Source organism: Schistocerca americana, chromosome 1 (assembly GCF_021461395.2).
Source record: "Schistocerca americana isolate TAMUIC-IGC-003095 chromosome 1, iqSchAmer2.1, whole genome shotgun sequence".
NCBI lineage: Eukaryota > Metazoa > Arthropoda > Insecta > Orthoptera > Acrididae > Schistocerca > Schistocerca americana.
Genome location: NC_060119.1, coordinates 537,776,949 through 537,796,215, shown reverse-complemented (window position 1 = coordinate 537,796,215; position 19,267 = coordinate 537,776,949). Strand labels below are relative to the sequence as shown.

Genomic DNA, 19,267 nt, shown 5'->3' with positions numbered 1-19,267 from the left:
GAGGTTGTAACAATGGAGAATTGTAGTGAAATGCAGGAGGAACTGCAGCGAATTGACGCATGGTGCAGGGAATGGCAATTGAATCTCAATGTAGACAAGTGTAATGTGCTGCGAATACATAGAAAGATAGATCCCTTATCATTTAGCTACAAAATAGCAGGTCAGCAAATGGAAGCAGTTAATTCCATAAATTTTCTGGGAGTACGCATTAGGAGTGATTTGAAATGGAATGATCATATAAAGTTGATCGTCGGTAAAGCAGATGCCAGATTGAGATTCATTGGAAGAATCCTATGGGAATGCAATCCGAAAACAAAGGAAGTAGGTTACAGTACGCTTGTTCGCCCACTGCTTGAATACTGCTCAGCAGTGTGGGATCCGTACCAGATAGGGTTGATAGAAGAGATAGAGAAGATCCAACGGAGAGCAGCGCGCTTCGTTACAGGATCATTTAGTAATCGCGAAAGCGTTACGGAGATGATAGATAAACTCCAGTGGAAGACTCTGCAGGAGAGACGCTCAGTAGCTCGGTACGGGCTTTTGTTAAAGTTTCGAGAACATACCTTCTCCGAAGAGTCAAGCAGTATATTGCTACCTCCTACGTATATCTCGCGAAGAGACCATGAGGATAAAATCAGAGAGATTAGAGCCTACACAGAAGCATACCGACAACCCTTTTTTCCGCGAACAATACGAGACTGGAATAGAAGGGAGAACCGGTAGAGGTAATCAGGGTACCCTCCGCCACACACCGTCAGGTGGCTTGCGGAGTATGGATGTAGATGTAGATAGACAACGAAAGTCTACTATACGGGATTGAATGAATGGACAACTATTGGTGACTTATAAGATATGTAAAAGTTCATACTTTTATAGTTCAGTATTATTTCTCTCAATGAATGATAAAAATTGTTCTGCTACAACAAGTCAATAAGATATTTTCATAATTCACTAGGTGTAATGTACCACTTATATCGGTTCGTATAAGCCCATACAAATTATCTAATATTTTTTCAGTTTCTTGTTTCATTTCTCGGTAATCTATTTTAATGATTTATTCTAAAGGCGAAATATATACAGCGAAATATAAAATAGTAGTCTTCTGAGTTTTGGTGAAGTTTATTCGTGAATCAAAAAGCCTTTTATTATCATGAAGTTACTTTATTATTCTAAAGTGTGTGCTAGATTTGGTTCAACAAATCTATCATGGATTGCGCACGTAGTCATAATGAAACGATTTTCTAATCAGCAAAAATATTATATTAGTAAATAAACTCTGGTCTGTGTTTGCTTTTACATTATGTGTAGTAACAAGTTACTCAGTGCTTTGAAAGTGATAGAGCAAATTCAGCAGTCCATATGATCCATTCAGCACCTGCAGACATAAAAATATTTTAAGCCACTTACAGATATTTACCTTACAATTAGACTCAAAGCTATTATTGTATATTTTGTTTTTATATTAAAACTAGAATTACAAAAAGTACGAATAGTACTCTGATATAAAATACTTTGTTTTTGAAAATAAATAATTGTGAATCTCCACAATGAATACAAATTTGAGAAAATTTTACGGATATATTTTCACAGAAGAGACGAATATCTTCTAGGGTGATTTTTAAAGTGCACAGATAAAATCCATCCCACTTTGTGAGAGAAATCCTTGAACGTTTACTGCAGCTCACTGTCCAACATGTCTACAGACTCAGTGAAATGGTGAATGATAAGATTGATATGAACGCAGATGATTCCGTCCAAGAGACCAAAGCAACTGCTAAGTGTCCCCATATCATGGTCCAAGTTCATTGTATTGAGATGATTGAGATGATGACACATCTTGACACAATGTTCAAAGTGACAGCATTGTAACATGCACGATAAAATATGTTAAGTGCGACAACATCAAAATGGTAGTAATCCCGGTTCAGGGAATGAAATTGATTTCTACATTTGTTGTGAAGCGAAGGAAGCTTGACAAGCAGGTACCCGTTCAGACGAATAAGCAATAAGTTTTGAGGAATAGTGCGTGTGATGATAGGATGCAATGTGAATTTTATTGGAAAAGAAATTTATCACATCAGTAACAATTAGATGTAGACTATTACTAAAGGGTGTAACTGCACCATACACAGACAATATACAGATAGTAACGTACTAAAAGAAATTGCGCTAGTAGAAATAACTGACTCAACGTCAGAGATAATCAAACATTTCTTTGCAGAATAAGTCGTATTGCGTAGTGAAGAAGTCGGCCATAACATTAGTGCTACAGTGTTTCCGATGCATGTACTAGTAGTACACCAAAGAAATTGTTATGTAGGTGTGGGAGCAGGAATTTACAGGGAAGGTAGAAGATGGTGTTTAAGATAACTCGCTCCAGTGAGAACTTTACGGCGCAGTGTGGGTATGAGAAGAAAGAGGATTTTTTGGAGGGTTTTTTAAAAAAAGTAACTGTTCCATAATCATGATATGTAAGTCTGCAAGTTTTGCATTGAAAGTAGTCCTGTAGGTTGTTAGCCACATCATTGTCCTCTTCTATTCCTGCTTAAATTGTCGACATTTCGTCCCCTCGGGTTACTGTGGTATTCCCGAGAAGCTGAACACTGTCAAATATGAATGTGGCAGTCATTTATATTAATAAATGTGGCACATTGTCTTCGACAATTTTCAGCTAACTAGGAACACTAGAAGATCCATATAAGAGCGATCGCTACACTGGTCTTTGACAGTGTACAGTTAATAGGGAACACATGAAGATCCTGAAGATGATGCCAGAAGAGGAGTCGAAACTTCGATTGTGTGAGACGAAACTGAAGTGGAACACGACGCAGTCTAAGAACCTAGAAAATTTTACCTCAACATCGACATAAATGTTAAGAGTAGCTGAAATGTTCTTTTAAATATAACATAGAGTAAACAATGCCTACATTTTTTGCAATTTAAAATATAAATCAGTAATACATTTATTAATACGTCTAGTAGCAAAGGAGGAACACATTATAACTGACTACCAGTTTGGAAACGGAAAAAGTAGGTACCACTGTGCGTACCTTTTCATGCGAAAATTACAGATTTACATCTCAAAAGGGAAATATTTTCTCTGGTAAGAAATAGATCAAAATAGTCTGTGCGAGATTCATGGATCATGACAGTAGTTTCCTTATAAAACCAGAGATGAAATACCAACATGAACTTTCAAGTCATGTCAAGCGTTTGACGCTGTTAGGAAATCATGTTGGTAGTGACGTTAGAAATGGGATTTTTTTATGTTGGTAAACTCTCAGTGTCAGTCAGATTGTGCATATAGTTTTCCATAAACTTCACACTGTATTTAATGGCATTAAGATAACGACAGTAAGACAGCTCCATAGCCGCGGTCTCTGAATTCCGACTATATTACCAGAAGAAAATAATTCTCACTATTGGACAGGGGACGTGTTGAAAATTTATGGTGTATACTTGTTGATCTCCTTGCTGTGTACTCTGTCCTATACTCTGTGTACTCTGTCATTGTATCACACTAAGGGGTAACTCATTGAATGGAGGCTACAACGCTATATTTGGTGAACTGAGAGTCTTGTCAACTGACCTGCACAAACATTTGCTTAGATAACTTGCTCATCTTGCCCACCGTGATTTCCAAAGGCTTGCTAGTGGATATGAGGAAAACCAGGAAATCACGCTTGAATCGCTCATTGCAGTCGACCCATCCACAGCTGATGGCAGAGTCGGACAGTTTTTCACTCTGAAACACAAATCAATAACCGTCTTAAAGGCAAGTCTGGAAATATTCGTAGTGTTAGCTAGCATTTACAGTTTCTTCCCTTTAATATTGCTGTATCGTACCCCAATAAAGTCCAAATCCGAGAGCAGGCTCGTTAATGAAGTACAAGGCACGTTTACTATCAACAGCAACGTACTGCCAGAAAGTAACTCAACTCTTGGAGAGGGATAGTGCTGCTACTTATACGATCATCAGGTATTCTAAAAGATACAAAGATTACAAACACCAAGAATTACGAGTACGAGAACTTACCAGAAATGGTAAATACTAAATAGCAAACCATTGCTGGTGGTGGAGTTTTAACAAGTAACCGGCAGCACGCTATCCACTGACGCAACCCGTTTCTCCATACTGCATGCAGTACACATCGCCGTAATATTTTATTAGTTCATAATTACTTCTGCACTACAATTGTACGCCTCTTTGTTTGAACCACCGAGTGCTTATAATTAGTGCAGCTCCTCATGGAGGTCCAATGTAGGCTGTATTTATTGTAGAGCAGGGAAACTTGGTATTTATCCTAATGCGCTACAGCGGGACTGATTTACACTGAAAAGAAATTACTTCCAATTTTGGCCACTAGATGTGGAATTGGTTCTGTAAATGCAAGAACGAGGTACAGAAATGTTTTTGCATAACGAAGTACGAAAGGGGCGTGGGCACAATAGGTCAAAGAAGTGAGGAAATCATAATGATTTTGTTATTAAACATCTCGCATGGAAACAGTGGTGGCCACACAGCTGCGCTCCTCCGAAGCAGGTATCACATGCTGTACAAGGAGTGGTCATTAACGTGCTGACCTCACTGTATACCTGACAGGCCATTGGCTGTATTCTCTTCAAAGACTTCGCGACCGAGAATAAAGGTGCTTCTGAATCCACAGCACACAACCACAAACGGCGAGTGCAATTACTCTCCGCATACAACACAGTGCTCGACAGTACCCCGAATTCGGCAGTTCTTTGTATTTGCTGCACACCATTCTGTAAAATGTGCCTTGTCAATCCACAGAATAATGCACGGGCATGAGGTTTCAGCTGCTGTACCGCCGAGACCTTGTACGGGTACGGGTGTAAAATAGATACCAAAATTTTCCGTACTGTTGGCTTTGGGATGGACAATTCTCGTGACACTGCATGAGCACCAGTACTACCCTGGGGCACGTGGTGCATGGTCAGTTGCTGCAACAGCACCTCGTCAACAACTTTCACGGGGATAGGACGCCTTCCTCTAGCAGTAACCATACCCAGCTGACTCGTGTTTCAGAGTTTCCTTATTGTCTTCTTTAAACCATTCAAAGACATCAGACCTCTCCTCAGACATTACAGTCGGCGATACTCTCTCGAAGCAGCTCTGAATTTCCTGGGGTTCAAATAAAACGGTTTTACTAACAGCACGGTCTCTTGTCTCGATAGTCATGCTGCTCATTCGCGTCACGGTTGTCAAATGACAGGTTGGATGTCGTAACGTCATACAAACAGAGTATTCAAAGGGGTCAAATGGCTCTGAGCACTATGTGACTCAACATGAGAGGTCATCAGTCGCCTAGAACTTAGAACTACTTAAACCTAACTAACCTAAGGACATCACACACATCCATGCCCGAAGCAGGATTCGAACCTGCGACCGTAGCAGTGGCATGGTTCCGGAGTGAAGAGCCTAGCACCGCTCGACTAAAACGGATGGCCAAACAGAGTACATCAGCAGATTTCCACCCGGTAATTTTTGCACCTGGTAATTTTTTCCAGCGCAAATCGGTTTCGCATTTAGCATATCTAACAAGTATCGCTGCCATACGATAATTCCAGCCCGAACTGGACCTCCGTAAGAAGCTGCACTTTAATTAGAAGCAATGAGCTCTTCTTTACTTGTGGGCTATCTGTACAGAAAATATCTTTGTTCGAAAAATTTCTAGAAGGTTACGAAGCCTTTAATCAACTATTCACAGAACTACCAGATAACTAGTCGTCATTTATAGAAAAATTCATCTGCATCTATGTTTGTATTTACAGCTGCGCAACAGTAGTAAAAAGAGGACGATCAAGAGTAGTGTAGGCAGTCTCTTTAGTAGAACTGTTTCATTTTCTGAGTGTTATGCCAGTAAAATGCAGCCTTTGGTTTGCCTTCCCCAATTTTTCCATGAGTTGATTAATATAAGAAAGTAGATGGAAACCCACATAGATGGATGTGGAATTTTTGAAATGTGAGATTGGTGAAAACTGCATCGTGATCCGAACTTGGGATCACGAGATATGTTTCTGGATTGTGCATAATGATTAGAAATGATGGTACCTGGCATCAGCCATGAGATTCCGTTGTCGCGCAGTAGGGAGAAAGAGTGGAAAAAACGCGAGCCATCGTGGCGAGAGTTCCCGACTGGAGAGTTCGCGCAAGAATACCAGCAGGGGCATAATAATTGATATTACGTAGTGTGTAGGGGAGGATACCCTCCCAGTTACGACCATGTGGAACAGTCCAAGGCAGTGCAGCACAGAAACGAAGAATAATCCATCATAACATTACGTATTGCCCTAGTTAGTAGGTAGGGGAAATTATTTCACGTGGAGTTCTGGGAGTGACTCCTCTGGTGTAATTGAGTTAGGGCATTATATTATGAGAAGGACTGATATTCATAAAGTGTAATGTATGGCGACACTGCAACCAGGAAAGTTAATAGTAGCGATGACGAGCCACTGTTCAAAAAAATCGTGCCGGCTGCTGTACCAGGTCGTACGTGCATCGAATCGCAGCACCACTTCAGTGGCATAGTAAGTTTCGTTTCTTCCTTTGTCGAGCTACCAACACCTAATCAAGTAGAGTCACCAAGGCAGTTGGTTTCGATAAAATATATTTTGACTGTGACATTCTTCACAGACTTACGCAATGATCGACAATGAGCAAAGCTTACGTGGTGTACTATATCATCACTCCACCACACGCCAGTAAGTGGGGCGATATGGATTATATAGTTGTTTACTATCTCAGTATTGTGACCTTGTTGTCACTGATGACCCTCTTGTTCACGACAGAGGGTTTAAATCAGTTCGTGTCATGGAGAATATCATATTACTTGTTGCCAATAGATTCAAAAGTGGCCTTTCGTTGCGGTTTTAAGTCTCACGTGGCACAAAACATATTTCGCATACCTCACAGTATAGCAGTGTTGTGGAAGTTTGCAACTGTACATTCACACGCGGGCAATTGTTTCGTTTGTGGTGTCATGGTGATTGTGGCTTATTGAACAGAGCTAGTTTCGCTCCTGTGAGCTATGTGAATACCTGTTACCGCACTAGAACTTTGGGTAAGTGCTATAATGAATTTACACCTACCAACTTGGAGGTCACTGGGTCACAACAATATACCACGATTTTATCATATTTGTTTGCTCTTCGTCTGCTGTTTTATCAACCTTGCTTAGAGTGTTGCTGTGTTCTGACAAATCGGCATCGGTTATCACTTCTTGTGGAGCAGCTTATTCACAAATGCAATACAGATAAATGCAGGTAAGGTTAACAGGTCGAGTATGTGCTGATGGACTTCGAGGATGCAGTACCAGAAGGTAGATCTGTGTTACACCTCTGTCACCCACTGCTGCTAAGCGTCTACTTCCTAGTGATGACAGTTTGTTCCGTAGTAATTTGTCACTTAGAGTTTTCTAATTATTTTGTCTCTGATCAAATCAATGCATTTCGTTCCAATTAGCACCAAAAGGGAAAATTAATTCTAATACATGAGCATTTAACATGTTTCCAAGTTCCTAATTTTTTTCTTTTGGAATCACGCATTTCATGAACGATGATGGAGGAAAACAAACTTCCAGCAACAGCTCATACGTATTTTATGAACCGCTATGATGGTCTTCTCTGTCATATCACAAAGAACTCTTAATACTATAGTAAAACTAAGTATAACTGTAACATAACTATTCCTAAGAACTTGATCAACTGTGGCAGTATCTATTTCACGGCCGAAAGCTCTCATTAATGTATCTAACACAAATCATATTTGCTGTTGACATAAGTGCAACAAAATGTGTAGCAGGTGTTTGAAAATTGTTCCTCTTTTATAAGATCCAAGCACCACATTGTGCTGCGTAGTTATCATTAGTAAGACTGACACCTTTCAATCATTTGCAGACTGATCAGTAGCACTTTTGTTGAGTAATAATTACTTCTTTTCTAAGTAAGTTTCATGTTTCTTAAGTCATCACATATTCTCGTTTTGTTGTTTCTGCTATGAAGCAAAAACATCTGATCCACGAATGTGTTTGAGCCAATATAGCTATGTATGTTAAAGCAAACTATCATGGACCTTGCTTCGATTTAATACATGATAATTAAATGTAAACTTACCTGATCAGTAAGGATTTGACCGAAGATACAGTAGATGCCTGTTTCGAACAAGAGAGGAGGTATCACCGACAGTGTCTTCAGCGCCTTTGTCACGTTCCCGTCTCTCTGCAACAGCTACACAGTTCATGATATTCGTGTATCTCCCCAGGAACGTCTTCATATCATAAAAATACAGAAAAGAAAAGCGATAGTATATTGTGCAAATGATTAATTGTTCCTATTCAAGTGAATCAGTCCTGAATTCCACAAAAATAGGATGCTGGTAAAAAATTTCTTATGAGACCTCAGATAACAAACACTGTTGTCACATAGGTGAGACTGAAAAATTTCGAGGGGAAGGGCACGGAGAAAAGATAAATTTATCAAGAAAGTCTGAGCGTCCGTAAATTGAAAAGAAATTTGTTCGCTCCAGTTGATAGTTAAAAGGAAATTATTATGTTAAGCGTAATGAGGCGTGATGAAAATTGTTTCATTAAATTTCTGAGACTGGTTTCAAAAGTGAAAACTTCGAGCCTATACTGTACACCTACAAGCCCCAGGGAATTAACAGGAATTTCGTTAACAGGTAGCTGCATTGTTACATTGTATTACATTACCCGTATAGCAATAACGGCAAGAAAAAACATATCTAAAGAATACCCAGTAGAAATTTTATTTGAGTGTTAGATAGTCTTTCCTGATGGTACTTTTCTGTAGTGTGCCTTGTACGTAAGTGAAATTTGAACGATTAGCAGTTCAGAAAAAACGGAACAGAGGCTTGTGAAATGTGGTGTACATAAGAATGCTGACAATGAGACGGGTTGATGCCGTCACTGATGAGGAATCGGTAAATAGAACTGCGGAGGAAAGAAATTTGTGGTAAACTTGTCTAAAGGAAGGGATGGGTTGGTCGGACACATTCTGAGACACCAAGAAATCAAGAAACACTATTGGATTTAAATGTGTGTGTGTGGGGGGGGGGGGGGGGGAGAACTGTAGTGTGAGTCCAAGAGAGAAATAGAGTAAGAAGGTATGAATGGGTGTCGGACCCAGCAGATACGTGGAGATTTATAGGTTTTCATTGGATAGAGTGGTATGGAGCACTGTGCAGAACCAGTCTTCAGACGAAGATCACAACAACACAACAGAGTCATTCACTGTAGGAAACTGTTCAAGATTTATATTTTGTTTCACTGGAATGCAGTGAAACGACAAGACTACATTGTTCTACAGTGCTAATGTTGATACTAAAATAATGTAAAGCACTTTTTGCAGTTAAAGTGAAAAAACTTTAGGCAGTGAATTACGCCTTAGACCATGGTCTTACACAGATAAAACGAATGTCAAAGAAATATCTCTCGTAATACTATGGGAACAACAAGATGACATGTTTTACTTGTTTCTGATTCTGATAAGGTGAAAATCATTTCCTTCCTATTCTATACTAATGTAACTTTTGTATGGATGAATCATCGTTCACACAATCAAATGCCTTAGTAAGTTACAAAATATAGCCAATGGCAGTAATCTCTGTTGTAGGACCTAATGATAACATAATCAGCTATCAGAAACATAGAGTTTAGGTTGACATTTTGGAAATATGAGATTAGTTTTCTGCACTAAATGTTTACAAGGTGTGATGTACATAAACCTGTCGAAATTTTTAGAAAGTTTCTGATAATGATGCTATGAATCAGTAAATTATTAGTAATATTATAATTACTTTTTAAGTGAATCGACAGTAATACATTTAATTATGTTACGCAAAGAACCACTGTGAGCAAATTCATCACGTGAGTAACTGAATAGAGTATAAAATTAAGTTTCGTTATTTTACTATGAACTGCGTCATATGAATAAGAATAATAACGATAAACGTTATTGATATGGTGCTTACATTGACGTATAACAGCATGATCAGTGCGAAGTTCGACGAAAGAGTAACTTGATCGCTGGAATGAGCTTTTAAATAACCTCAGCTACTAACCAAAGATACTTGCAGTTACAGTCCTGTCCAAAACCAATTCATTTCAGCGAAAGTAAGATTCAGTGACAACCACATATGTAGAAAACAACTGAAAAATAGTTTTGAGCTTGCTACAGGAATTTCACAAGCGAATATTTTCCTTTAACTTTCAACAACCCGTCCAGCTCTCATGAGTTTAGAATGAAGGAGGTTAAACAAAATCCATTACGATCACTACACAATGATTAGTTCAGGCTACCATGAGCCAGTACAAACCTTAATACAGAACGATGATGGATGTTTCCATTCATGATGCGTTGTCTTTCACTGCACGGTCAACTACACAAGAGTTGCCTATGCTGGCTCCTGTCAGATATCTGGAATGCGAATTATATTGCTAGGATTCAGTGTAAGCTATCACGCATTTGCGCATGAACTCCATTACTCAACGTTACGCTTAAGCAAATCCCCTAGTTGTCGTCGTTCCTTAATTAACACCAAACGGTGAGTAACACTTTCTGAAATCAACCTCTATCGAATGTGGCTACTTTAACAGGATGTCTTAACATTACACTACTGTGATTTGCATCATAGGAAACATTCGATTAACTGTTCTTGGAAAGTACGCCAACAGAATTTCAAAAATAGACCACAACGTAATGCACATTGCCTCCCATGTAGTGTCTGCCAGTGGTGTTGGGTAAGCATTTCGTGACGTTTCCGCGCTAAGTAAACGAACCTGTAACAGGGAGTGGTGGTTTTTGGGATATTCTGTATTTATTCTACCAAAGCTCTGTGGTAGCGGTCCTACATTGACGAGCGATACTCAAATATCGGTCGAACGAAGGTTTTATAAGCTTCCTCACTGCTAAGTTCTTACCAAACTGCTTAAGATCGAATGAAAAATCGACTAGCCATTTTATATAATCCGCTTGCACATTACTTGATGTTGTAGTCGACGAATTATAACTTTTAACTTAAGTAGATTTCTTGGAAGAGGTTAATTCATCTCGTTATTTGGTGTCCTTTCGTTGCACAATAGCGAGCAGTCAACGCGTGACGGAGATGCAGCGGAAAAGTATCGCTTAACTATATTAACAGCCACTGATGACCGAGAAATACCTAGTAACAAAAATTATGAAAGTTACTCACCACAGCACTCACAAATATGCAGGCACACAGATCAACCATATTGACGAAAAGGAGGATTGAAATTGACTCGCTCATTATGTTCTGCAAGAGGAGTACAGACCTGTAACAATATTTGAAATAGCTTCATTCTGTATTAATACAAACACAGGAGTTACATTTCTGCTACCGTCAGATGCAATGAATTTTACACACAATGAAACAAAAATGAGAGCTTGGTATGTTAGTTTCTATACATATGTGATGTGACAGTGTGCTATAAACAATGAACGTCCTACTACTAAAGGCTACAACAGTGATGGCTGCAATAGCATGTGTGCAATTTATTGACTGTCGTTTCTTCCAAACACCTCACCATCGCTCACAAGCTAAGTTAATTAAGATGTCGACATATTTCAGGCCAAACTGAAAGCTACAGTCGGAGATGAAAAAGTGCAGGATCTATAATTTCACCCACACTTATACCGAACGAATATTTCTTACGTGATATTTATTGAAACATTTAGCATTTAGCAGTGCAGGAAGGGTAAACGGAAATCGGTTTTTACATTTTGCACTTAAGAGGACGGGGTGACCACTACACTTTAGACGAAAGTTCTTACGCGTGCCGAATACTAGTCATTTGCCAGTCAAGTTAACTGCGAATATGAACCCTGACTACATTCCCTGCATGCAGTTTGTAAATGGTACAATTAAACTGCACATAAGTGTAGATTAACGTTCACAAGTTTGCATGACTTATCTTCGTACTCATAACTGTAGCTGATAACTGATTAAACAGATATTACGGAGAATATGGATGACCATAGACTATTCAAGCACCATACTCATGTTATACCGATTAAAACTACCTGATTTTGGGTAATGTGCTGTGATCCACATACCAACTTACTGAACACGCAATGGATTCATGTTTGCTAATTATCATCAGCAGCATTGCAGTGTACTATCTGGTCCACTTCTGGCTTCATATATGCATACGGTGCACGTATATTTTGGTGTACCCATGATATCACAAGTCATGCCCCATTCCGTGATGTCATCATGTCAATTCTCTCTCCAAATCCACGCCACACATAAGTCAGAGGGACCACACACACACACACACACACACACACACACACACACACACACACACACACACACACACACATTTATATCTCCCAGTCACAGCCCAGTATTTTATCAGCCTTTAAAGCAAAACAGCCAGTCAGTATTTACCCTCTGAGCTGCCATCTCAGCAACGTTCAAAAGCATCCAATCAACCTGAATTTTGTAAATTAACCCCATGCACGAAAGTATAAGAAAGGAGTGTAAGACTTTTACAAACAAATTAAAATATTGACAGTACTGGTGTAACTTACGGTTTTTTCACATGTAAAATGTCTGTATTACTTTTCAATTTGCAGTATTTTTGGCTTTAAAACGTCTGTATTATTTATCAAGTTTCATCAGCATAATGTTTAAATCAATGTTATTTCACTGTCTAACGAAAAATATGTAAGTATATTGCCAACACTTGTGTAACTAACATTATTTCGAAATTCAATATGTATGGTGAAATATAATTGTGTGATACCTCTGAAGTAACTTACAAGTTAAAGTGAACTGCAAAATGAACAAATTTTGACCTTTTTACCACACCCAGTCCACACCCAGTGCGAGGCACAATACAGCGCCAAATTAAATTTTTTCCGCTTCTGAATTATTTGTGTTATTATTCTACGACTCTAGACAACATATGTTAAATAAAATAACTGGAAAAGTGCTATTACTGTACTACTTCCAGGCTAAGCTAGACCTGGCACCTTAAACATGACAGTGGCGCCTCAAATTCTGTGCCACAATGCCTTTTTCAAGTGGAAATGTCTGTATTATTCTTTTGTAACAGTAAAGAATACACATGGCAAAAATTACATGCTAAACATGCAATGCAGTATTATTTGACAGTCACTGGTGGTACAAAAACGAACTTACCAAGAACCACTGTAGGGGACAGACAAAAATACATAAAAAACAAAATGAATATGGTTTATTGGCTTTTCTTATTAGTTTTGATCTTGAACCGACCTGTTGTCATGTTCCACTGGTGTACAAAAACATTAACTTTCAAGGAAGGCTGCAACAGCTTATCGAAACTATAGTGCCAAGCCAGTCTAAATGAGTTTACACACGTCCATAATCAACTACTGAATAATACTGCATTTACACACTGAAGTCACATTTTATGACAATTTACCGGAACAAACCGTACTAAAATTTGTGTATTATGATGATACCGTCAGTTTGTTGTATCGCTAAACTGCATATTTTTGTAGTATACAGGTTTCACTTTGAAATACATCCCATATGACACAAAAATCCTGCTTACATCAATGATAAAAAGGCAATGATGGACAATATTCCACACAGATATCTGACCACAAACGAAAATTCGATCTTTGCACCAAATTAGAGTTGTCTGTATTATTTATCAAGAATACGTAAACATTTCTTGTAAAATAGTACAAAGCGCTAGCGACACTACTGCTGTGCCTTAACCCTCCAACAGCAGGCGCGTTTTCCAGCGTCCCTGTATAAAGTCACTGACAATTTTTCTCGATACTTCTTTATAAATTACATGAAATAAATGCAAAAAAAAAAAACGGAATTCATAAGTGATTTTTAGTTGTCATTCGACATACATAATCTGAGAAATCCGATAATTTCCTTCAATGTTATAAACACAGGAGACATGTAGTGATAATTTTTTGTTGAAGTAAGATTATCGCACAAGCTCCTGAAAAACGGTTGCAACATTGTTTGGAAGTGAAGAGATATGTGTAAGAGTGTGGGCGAGACTTAAAAACATGTGAAATGTGATTCAAGATGTTCCAAAGCAACAGAAAAGATTACACAGAAAAATGGCGACTTCCCGTGTTCCAGAGCAACAGAGAAAGATTCGACGGAAAATTAGCTACTTTCACTGTACAAACAGAAAACGAACTATATCTGACATGAATACAGCAGGCACCATGGGAAACAGCGAAAAGAACTGAATGCAAATATGAACATCACCTGCAGTTGAAGGGTGATTTCTTTTATAGTTGGAAGAAAATACATAACGCTTTTATCTCCTGATCTTATTTACAGTGAAGCTGCACTTTGCACCGAGAGAATTTTGATCATAGTACTACACTTCATAGAACCCAGAAGTTGTATTATTTACAAAATACTCATGACGATGCTAATTTTATACGATAAGTGCTCTTGTCAAAGAAAATTGTTCGATCTTTGTACCATGCTTTATAAAAACCAAACATTTACTAAAATACATAATACTTTGTTCTATAAAAGTACAAACACAAGAGCAACTAGTGATCCAACTTATAGATTATGGTACACTGTCACTGTCACTGTCACACAACAGAAATTAAATGTCCTATGATGAAGTAACATAATGAACATGAATTTAATACACAATCAAACTGATGAAAAACGATTGTTGTCATTATTTCACCTAAACACTTTCTTTCAGTCTTTCAAAATGATCCAAACATTATAACAAATCCAGGCTATGGCAAATATTTTATGTTGCAGTACAGAACTTTTTCACCTTCTGCTAATGACGATAATGTGAACTGTTACAGATAAGCCTGAAACGCATTGTTATAAATGGTCGCATACAACTCCAGTTACTGATAAGGATCAAGCGAAATTATAACACATTGTTCCATACATTTCAAGTTTCAGATAAGCATCAAATGAAATTGTATCAAATTGTGTTGTGCATCTCAAATTACAGATAAGCAGCATATTCAAAAGCAATTTTTCTTAAGTTGATTGCATGATGATCTTTGATAGCATAAATGTGAATATTACTGGGACTAATAAGGGTCAGTTGACAAGGTGATTTCTATTACCTGGTCATGGTTATCACCATCCTACAAACAGATGGTGGCTACTATCAAAATCATGACATCGTGATTGCCATTACCCTAAGCCCTAGTGCATGCTATTGTTGAAATAGGTTCCAAATGATTTGATGACTGGCATTATCCCTGTCATTGTGACAATCATTAGCCAGAATGCTTAGTGGGTGCTTTTGGGGGTTTAGGGTCAGCTGACATTGTGATTTCCTCTATCCCAATAACACAATTATTAATGTAAGAACATCACAGATTCTATTGAGGGTAGTTGGGGTTAGTTGACATGGTGACTGCCATTACACTGATGATTATGATTACTATTACCCTGCATGCACCGAACGAGGTAGCGCAGTGGTTAGCAAACTAGACTCATATTTGGGAGGATGAGAATTCAAACTTGCGTCTGGCCATCGTCGTTTAGGTTTTCCGTGATTTCCTTAATTGTTTCAGCCAAATGCCAGGATGGTTTCTTTGAAAAGGCATGGCCAATTTCCTTCCCCATCCTTCCCTAATCTGCTGGGAGCAATGACCTCACTGTTTGGTCCCTGCCTCCAAACTAACCAACTCTGGACACATGGTATTATTCAACAACTGAAAAATAATGTGCTTAAACTCCTTTATAAAATACTGTCCAGTTTGATACAGTTTAGTTAGTTGCCTATGCGCAATGGAATATACAAGTTCATTGTTTGGGGCAATGTGTTACAATTTCGACTGATGTTTATCTGTAATTGGAGACATAAGGGGTAATTTCTTGCAATTTTATCTGTAACTGGTGACATATGAGGCAATTTGCTACACGTTCAGTTGATGATGATCTGTAGCTGCGGACACATGGGGCAGTTTGTTGCAGTTTAGTGGAGGTAGTTGCGACAGTGCAAAAAATGCCCCGTGTTACCGAATATGTATTGAATTTAAATGTTAAAAACTACTGTGCATGGAGCTATTTCATTGGTCAGGTAGTCTCCACTGTGTGACAGTAGAAGTTGTCACTGTCAGAAAGATAGCAAATTTTTTTCTGCAAAATAAAATTTGTACCCACTTATGCTTGGCTGATAGTAGGCAACTGAGGGTAAATGAAAGCATAGCAATTACACAAACTCTTGGAATCACTATAATGAAAAGCATTTAAAAGTGGGTAGTTGAAACTATGGCTATCCTTATTTCGTGTCTATGAAATGTGTATAAAGTTCATAATTTAAAACTGATATTAAGTAAGTTATTTCATCAATGTGGCCTGTATGACCCACTGCAAGGGGACCATGGAATTGTTCCTTTCAAAAATTGTAACTACATAAGTTAAGAAATGTAGATAACTGAGAAATTGTACTGGAAAAAGTAATGAGAATGAACTAGCTAATCTTAAGAGCATTTCACCTGTAAAGAAGCCTGTTTTTAAATAAAAACAGGCTTCTTTACAGGTTTCAGAGGTATGAGCACTGATTTTTCAACAGAATTCTGAATAAGACTGAAATAGATTTTACAGTAGAATAGACTGCCTTGTTGGAAAAAGGACTTAAACACAATGTAGTTCCTAACCTGTCAGATAAAATGTAGTAGAAAATATTATTGTAAATCTTAAAATACGCCTTGACAGCGTCAAAGTAGAGTCTTCTCGACAAACGAGAGAAGCTCATGATCTATGTAGTGCTTTTGCGAAACTTGCAGCTAATAATTCCTGCCAATGTGTTTGTGATAAGAAATTGATTAAAAAATATTAAAGTCAACCTAAAAGAAAACAATGCCTTATAACACAGTCTGATTAAGGGAATGGTGGAATCATTGCTCAAAACGAATACGTGTCTAAAACACTACAATTTTTTGAGGAGAATAATGTTTCGGAACTAGAAGAGGATCCAAAAGTCATGACACAAAAAGAAATTAGGCTAGCCGATAACTGCGCTACGCATGTGCTCAAATCATTAAAAAAAAAAAAGCAGCTTTAATATAATCCACAGACCCCTAAATTGCGTTCCTGGTTTAAAGTACATAAAAGTCATCATCCGATACGTCGAACTGTAAACAGTATGAACAGGGCATATCATAAGTTAACAAGGTTTCTTCAGGATGAAATAAAAAAATCCTTTGTTTTTCGAAATTATTGTTCTGTCATCGACAATCAAAATTTAGTCAGCAAAATCACAGATCTGTAGTGCGACCAGGATACTAAATTGTTTTCATTAGACTTCAGAAACCTATATATTAACGTACCTGTTCAAACAACCATTGACATAGTCAAAAAAACTCACCTACGTTTAAAAAAGATATTTCCGATGACCAAATAACTGACCTAATTTGTTTGCTATCAGTAGTAGTAAAATACAACTATTTTGTTGTCAGTAATTATGCCATTAGCATGACTGCCAGGCAGTGGATAACCCACTGGCTGGCATCTCGGCCGATATTTTCATTAATTCGATGGAAGAGCAATTCTTGAATAATTTTTCAGCTGCTGGTCGTGGTATTACTATTGGCAACGACAGACTTCCTTTCAGTGTTTTTCGAAACGCGACTAATACCAATCAAATTGTGACCGCTAGTTCAGAGCATCCTCATTCCCACGACAAAGCATTTTTTCTTTCAGACATTCATGGTGCAGTCTCTATACCTTTGTCACCTGACAGGCTTAATGAAGATACGAGCATAATAAAAAATATTGCAGTTAATAATGGCTATGATCCCACGTTAGAAGATCTGCAAAGTTAAAGCTGACGCTAAAGTGATCACTTTAGGCAGCAGTGCTTTTCTGTAAGCCTAACACAGGGCTCTATTGTACTTAATCTGCGTGACTACCGTGTAATTTCAGATAGACATTAAGCTTTCGTCGTATTTATTTTTTTTTAAGTTGATTATTGTTTCTTTCAATTATTTTTGTTATAATGTTTCAAATGGGCATGTGCTACTGTCCGCGGCTGATAGGCGTACGGTATTCGTGGCAGCAATGTAAGCCACTGGGCCGATAAAACTGATGTGGTTCCCAGCTGGGTGTACGTGACAAAGGCTACAACGTTTTGTTTTACTTTGGAGTTATGACTATTGCTTTTTAGCAATGTAATTTTACATAGGTAACCTTTGTGCGTCCATAAAATTGTCGTCTTCGTTAATGTGGTTTTGTCTTACCCAATTTTCTACGTATTATTTTATAGGGTTTAGCAACTGTTCATTCTGTTGAAGACACCTCTAGTAGGTGGCGAAACCTAGGTCAATGTACCTAACGTTTATGTGCAACTGGTTGGCTGTTTAATCTTATACTGAAACGAGCATACGGTTGATGAAAACAGCCATGTTCGAAATTGTATGGCGAAGTTACTATCAAATGTGTCCAGACAGAAACAAAGCGCTGTTATTCTTTCATTGGCTGACTAAGGAGCAAAATTCATGCCGCTCACAATTCGACACAAAGTACCGATCGATCTTGGAAGCTAGCCTCAACTTGAAGAGCCAAGTGGCAGACACTCGAGCACCCACCATATACACGATGTTTATTTTAACGGAAGACTTTGAAATATCTCAAATACGTTTGTCTCGGAGGGCGAAACCCAATGACACCACACTCGACCCACAATCCTACCCTGCATGTGGGTGGCGAGGGGCAACTTTGAAATCTTCAGCTGGACTCCCCGATTTTTATTGTACTTTGCGATTCGACGGCAAAATCTGCATATGTTTTGTCTGAAGCACATTTTCTTCGTCTCGCCAGAGATGACGCTGTAATAGGCGTAGAAATGTGTACACGATCGTAATTTAAAACAAGCTTTCCAATGGCCCTTGAATATCCAGTGGCACGTGTTTGACCCTACTTCCATGCTGTGAGGGTGGGACAAGCCAGTACTTCTAATTGGAAACCCCATTGGCAACGTTGTATTCTTCCAACATATCGAATAGGAGACTACACTCGATGCGCCACAGTGGTCGTGACTCGAGTCGAAGGCTACTCTACTTTTACAATCAGAGTAAATGTTCAAATGCAGCACTTCCAACCCCTTTACACTTAGATACCCGCTTTTCAAATGACCATTCACAGGACAGAAGCATATCTGCGGGAATGTCAGCACCGACGTTTATGATACGGTCGACTACGTCTTCACGGCCTGTTAGCAATTGCTGGTACACCATATCTCTTAAATAT

At 38.4% G+C, this 19,267-nt stretch overlaps 1 protein-coding gene across 1 annotated transcript in view; it reads right to left on the bottom strand.

The window, feature by feature from the left end:
• Positions 1 to 1,269: 1,269 nt before the first annotated feature.
• The window catches only part of LOC124593727 (odorant receptor 43a-like), a 31,107-nt gene continuing 13,109 nt past the window's right edge, over positions 1,270 to 19,267 (bottom strand). Inside the window, exons 2-5 of the mRNA XM_047132053.1 lie at positions 11,234 to 11,333; positions 8,137 to 8,250; positions 3,590 to 3,745; positions 1,270 to 1,375 (exon numbers count right to left, since the gene is read on the bottom strand). Coding sequence (XP_046988009.1) covers positions 1,316 to 1,375; positions 3,590 to 3,745; positions 8,137 to 8,250; positions 11,234 to 11,333 — 430 coding nt within the window. The 3' untranslated portion in view covers positions 1,270 to 1,315. The remainder of the gene's footprint in view (positions 1,376 to 3,589; positions 3,746 to 8,136; positions 8,251 to 11,233; positions 11,334 to 19,267) is intronic.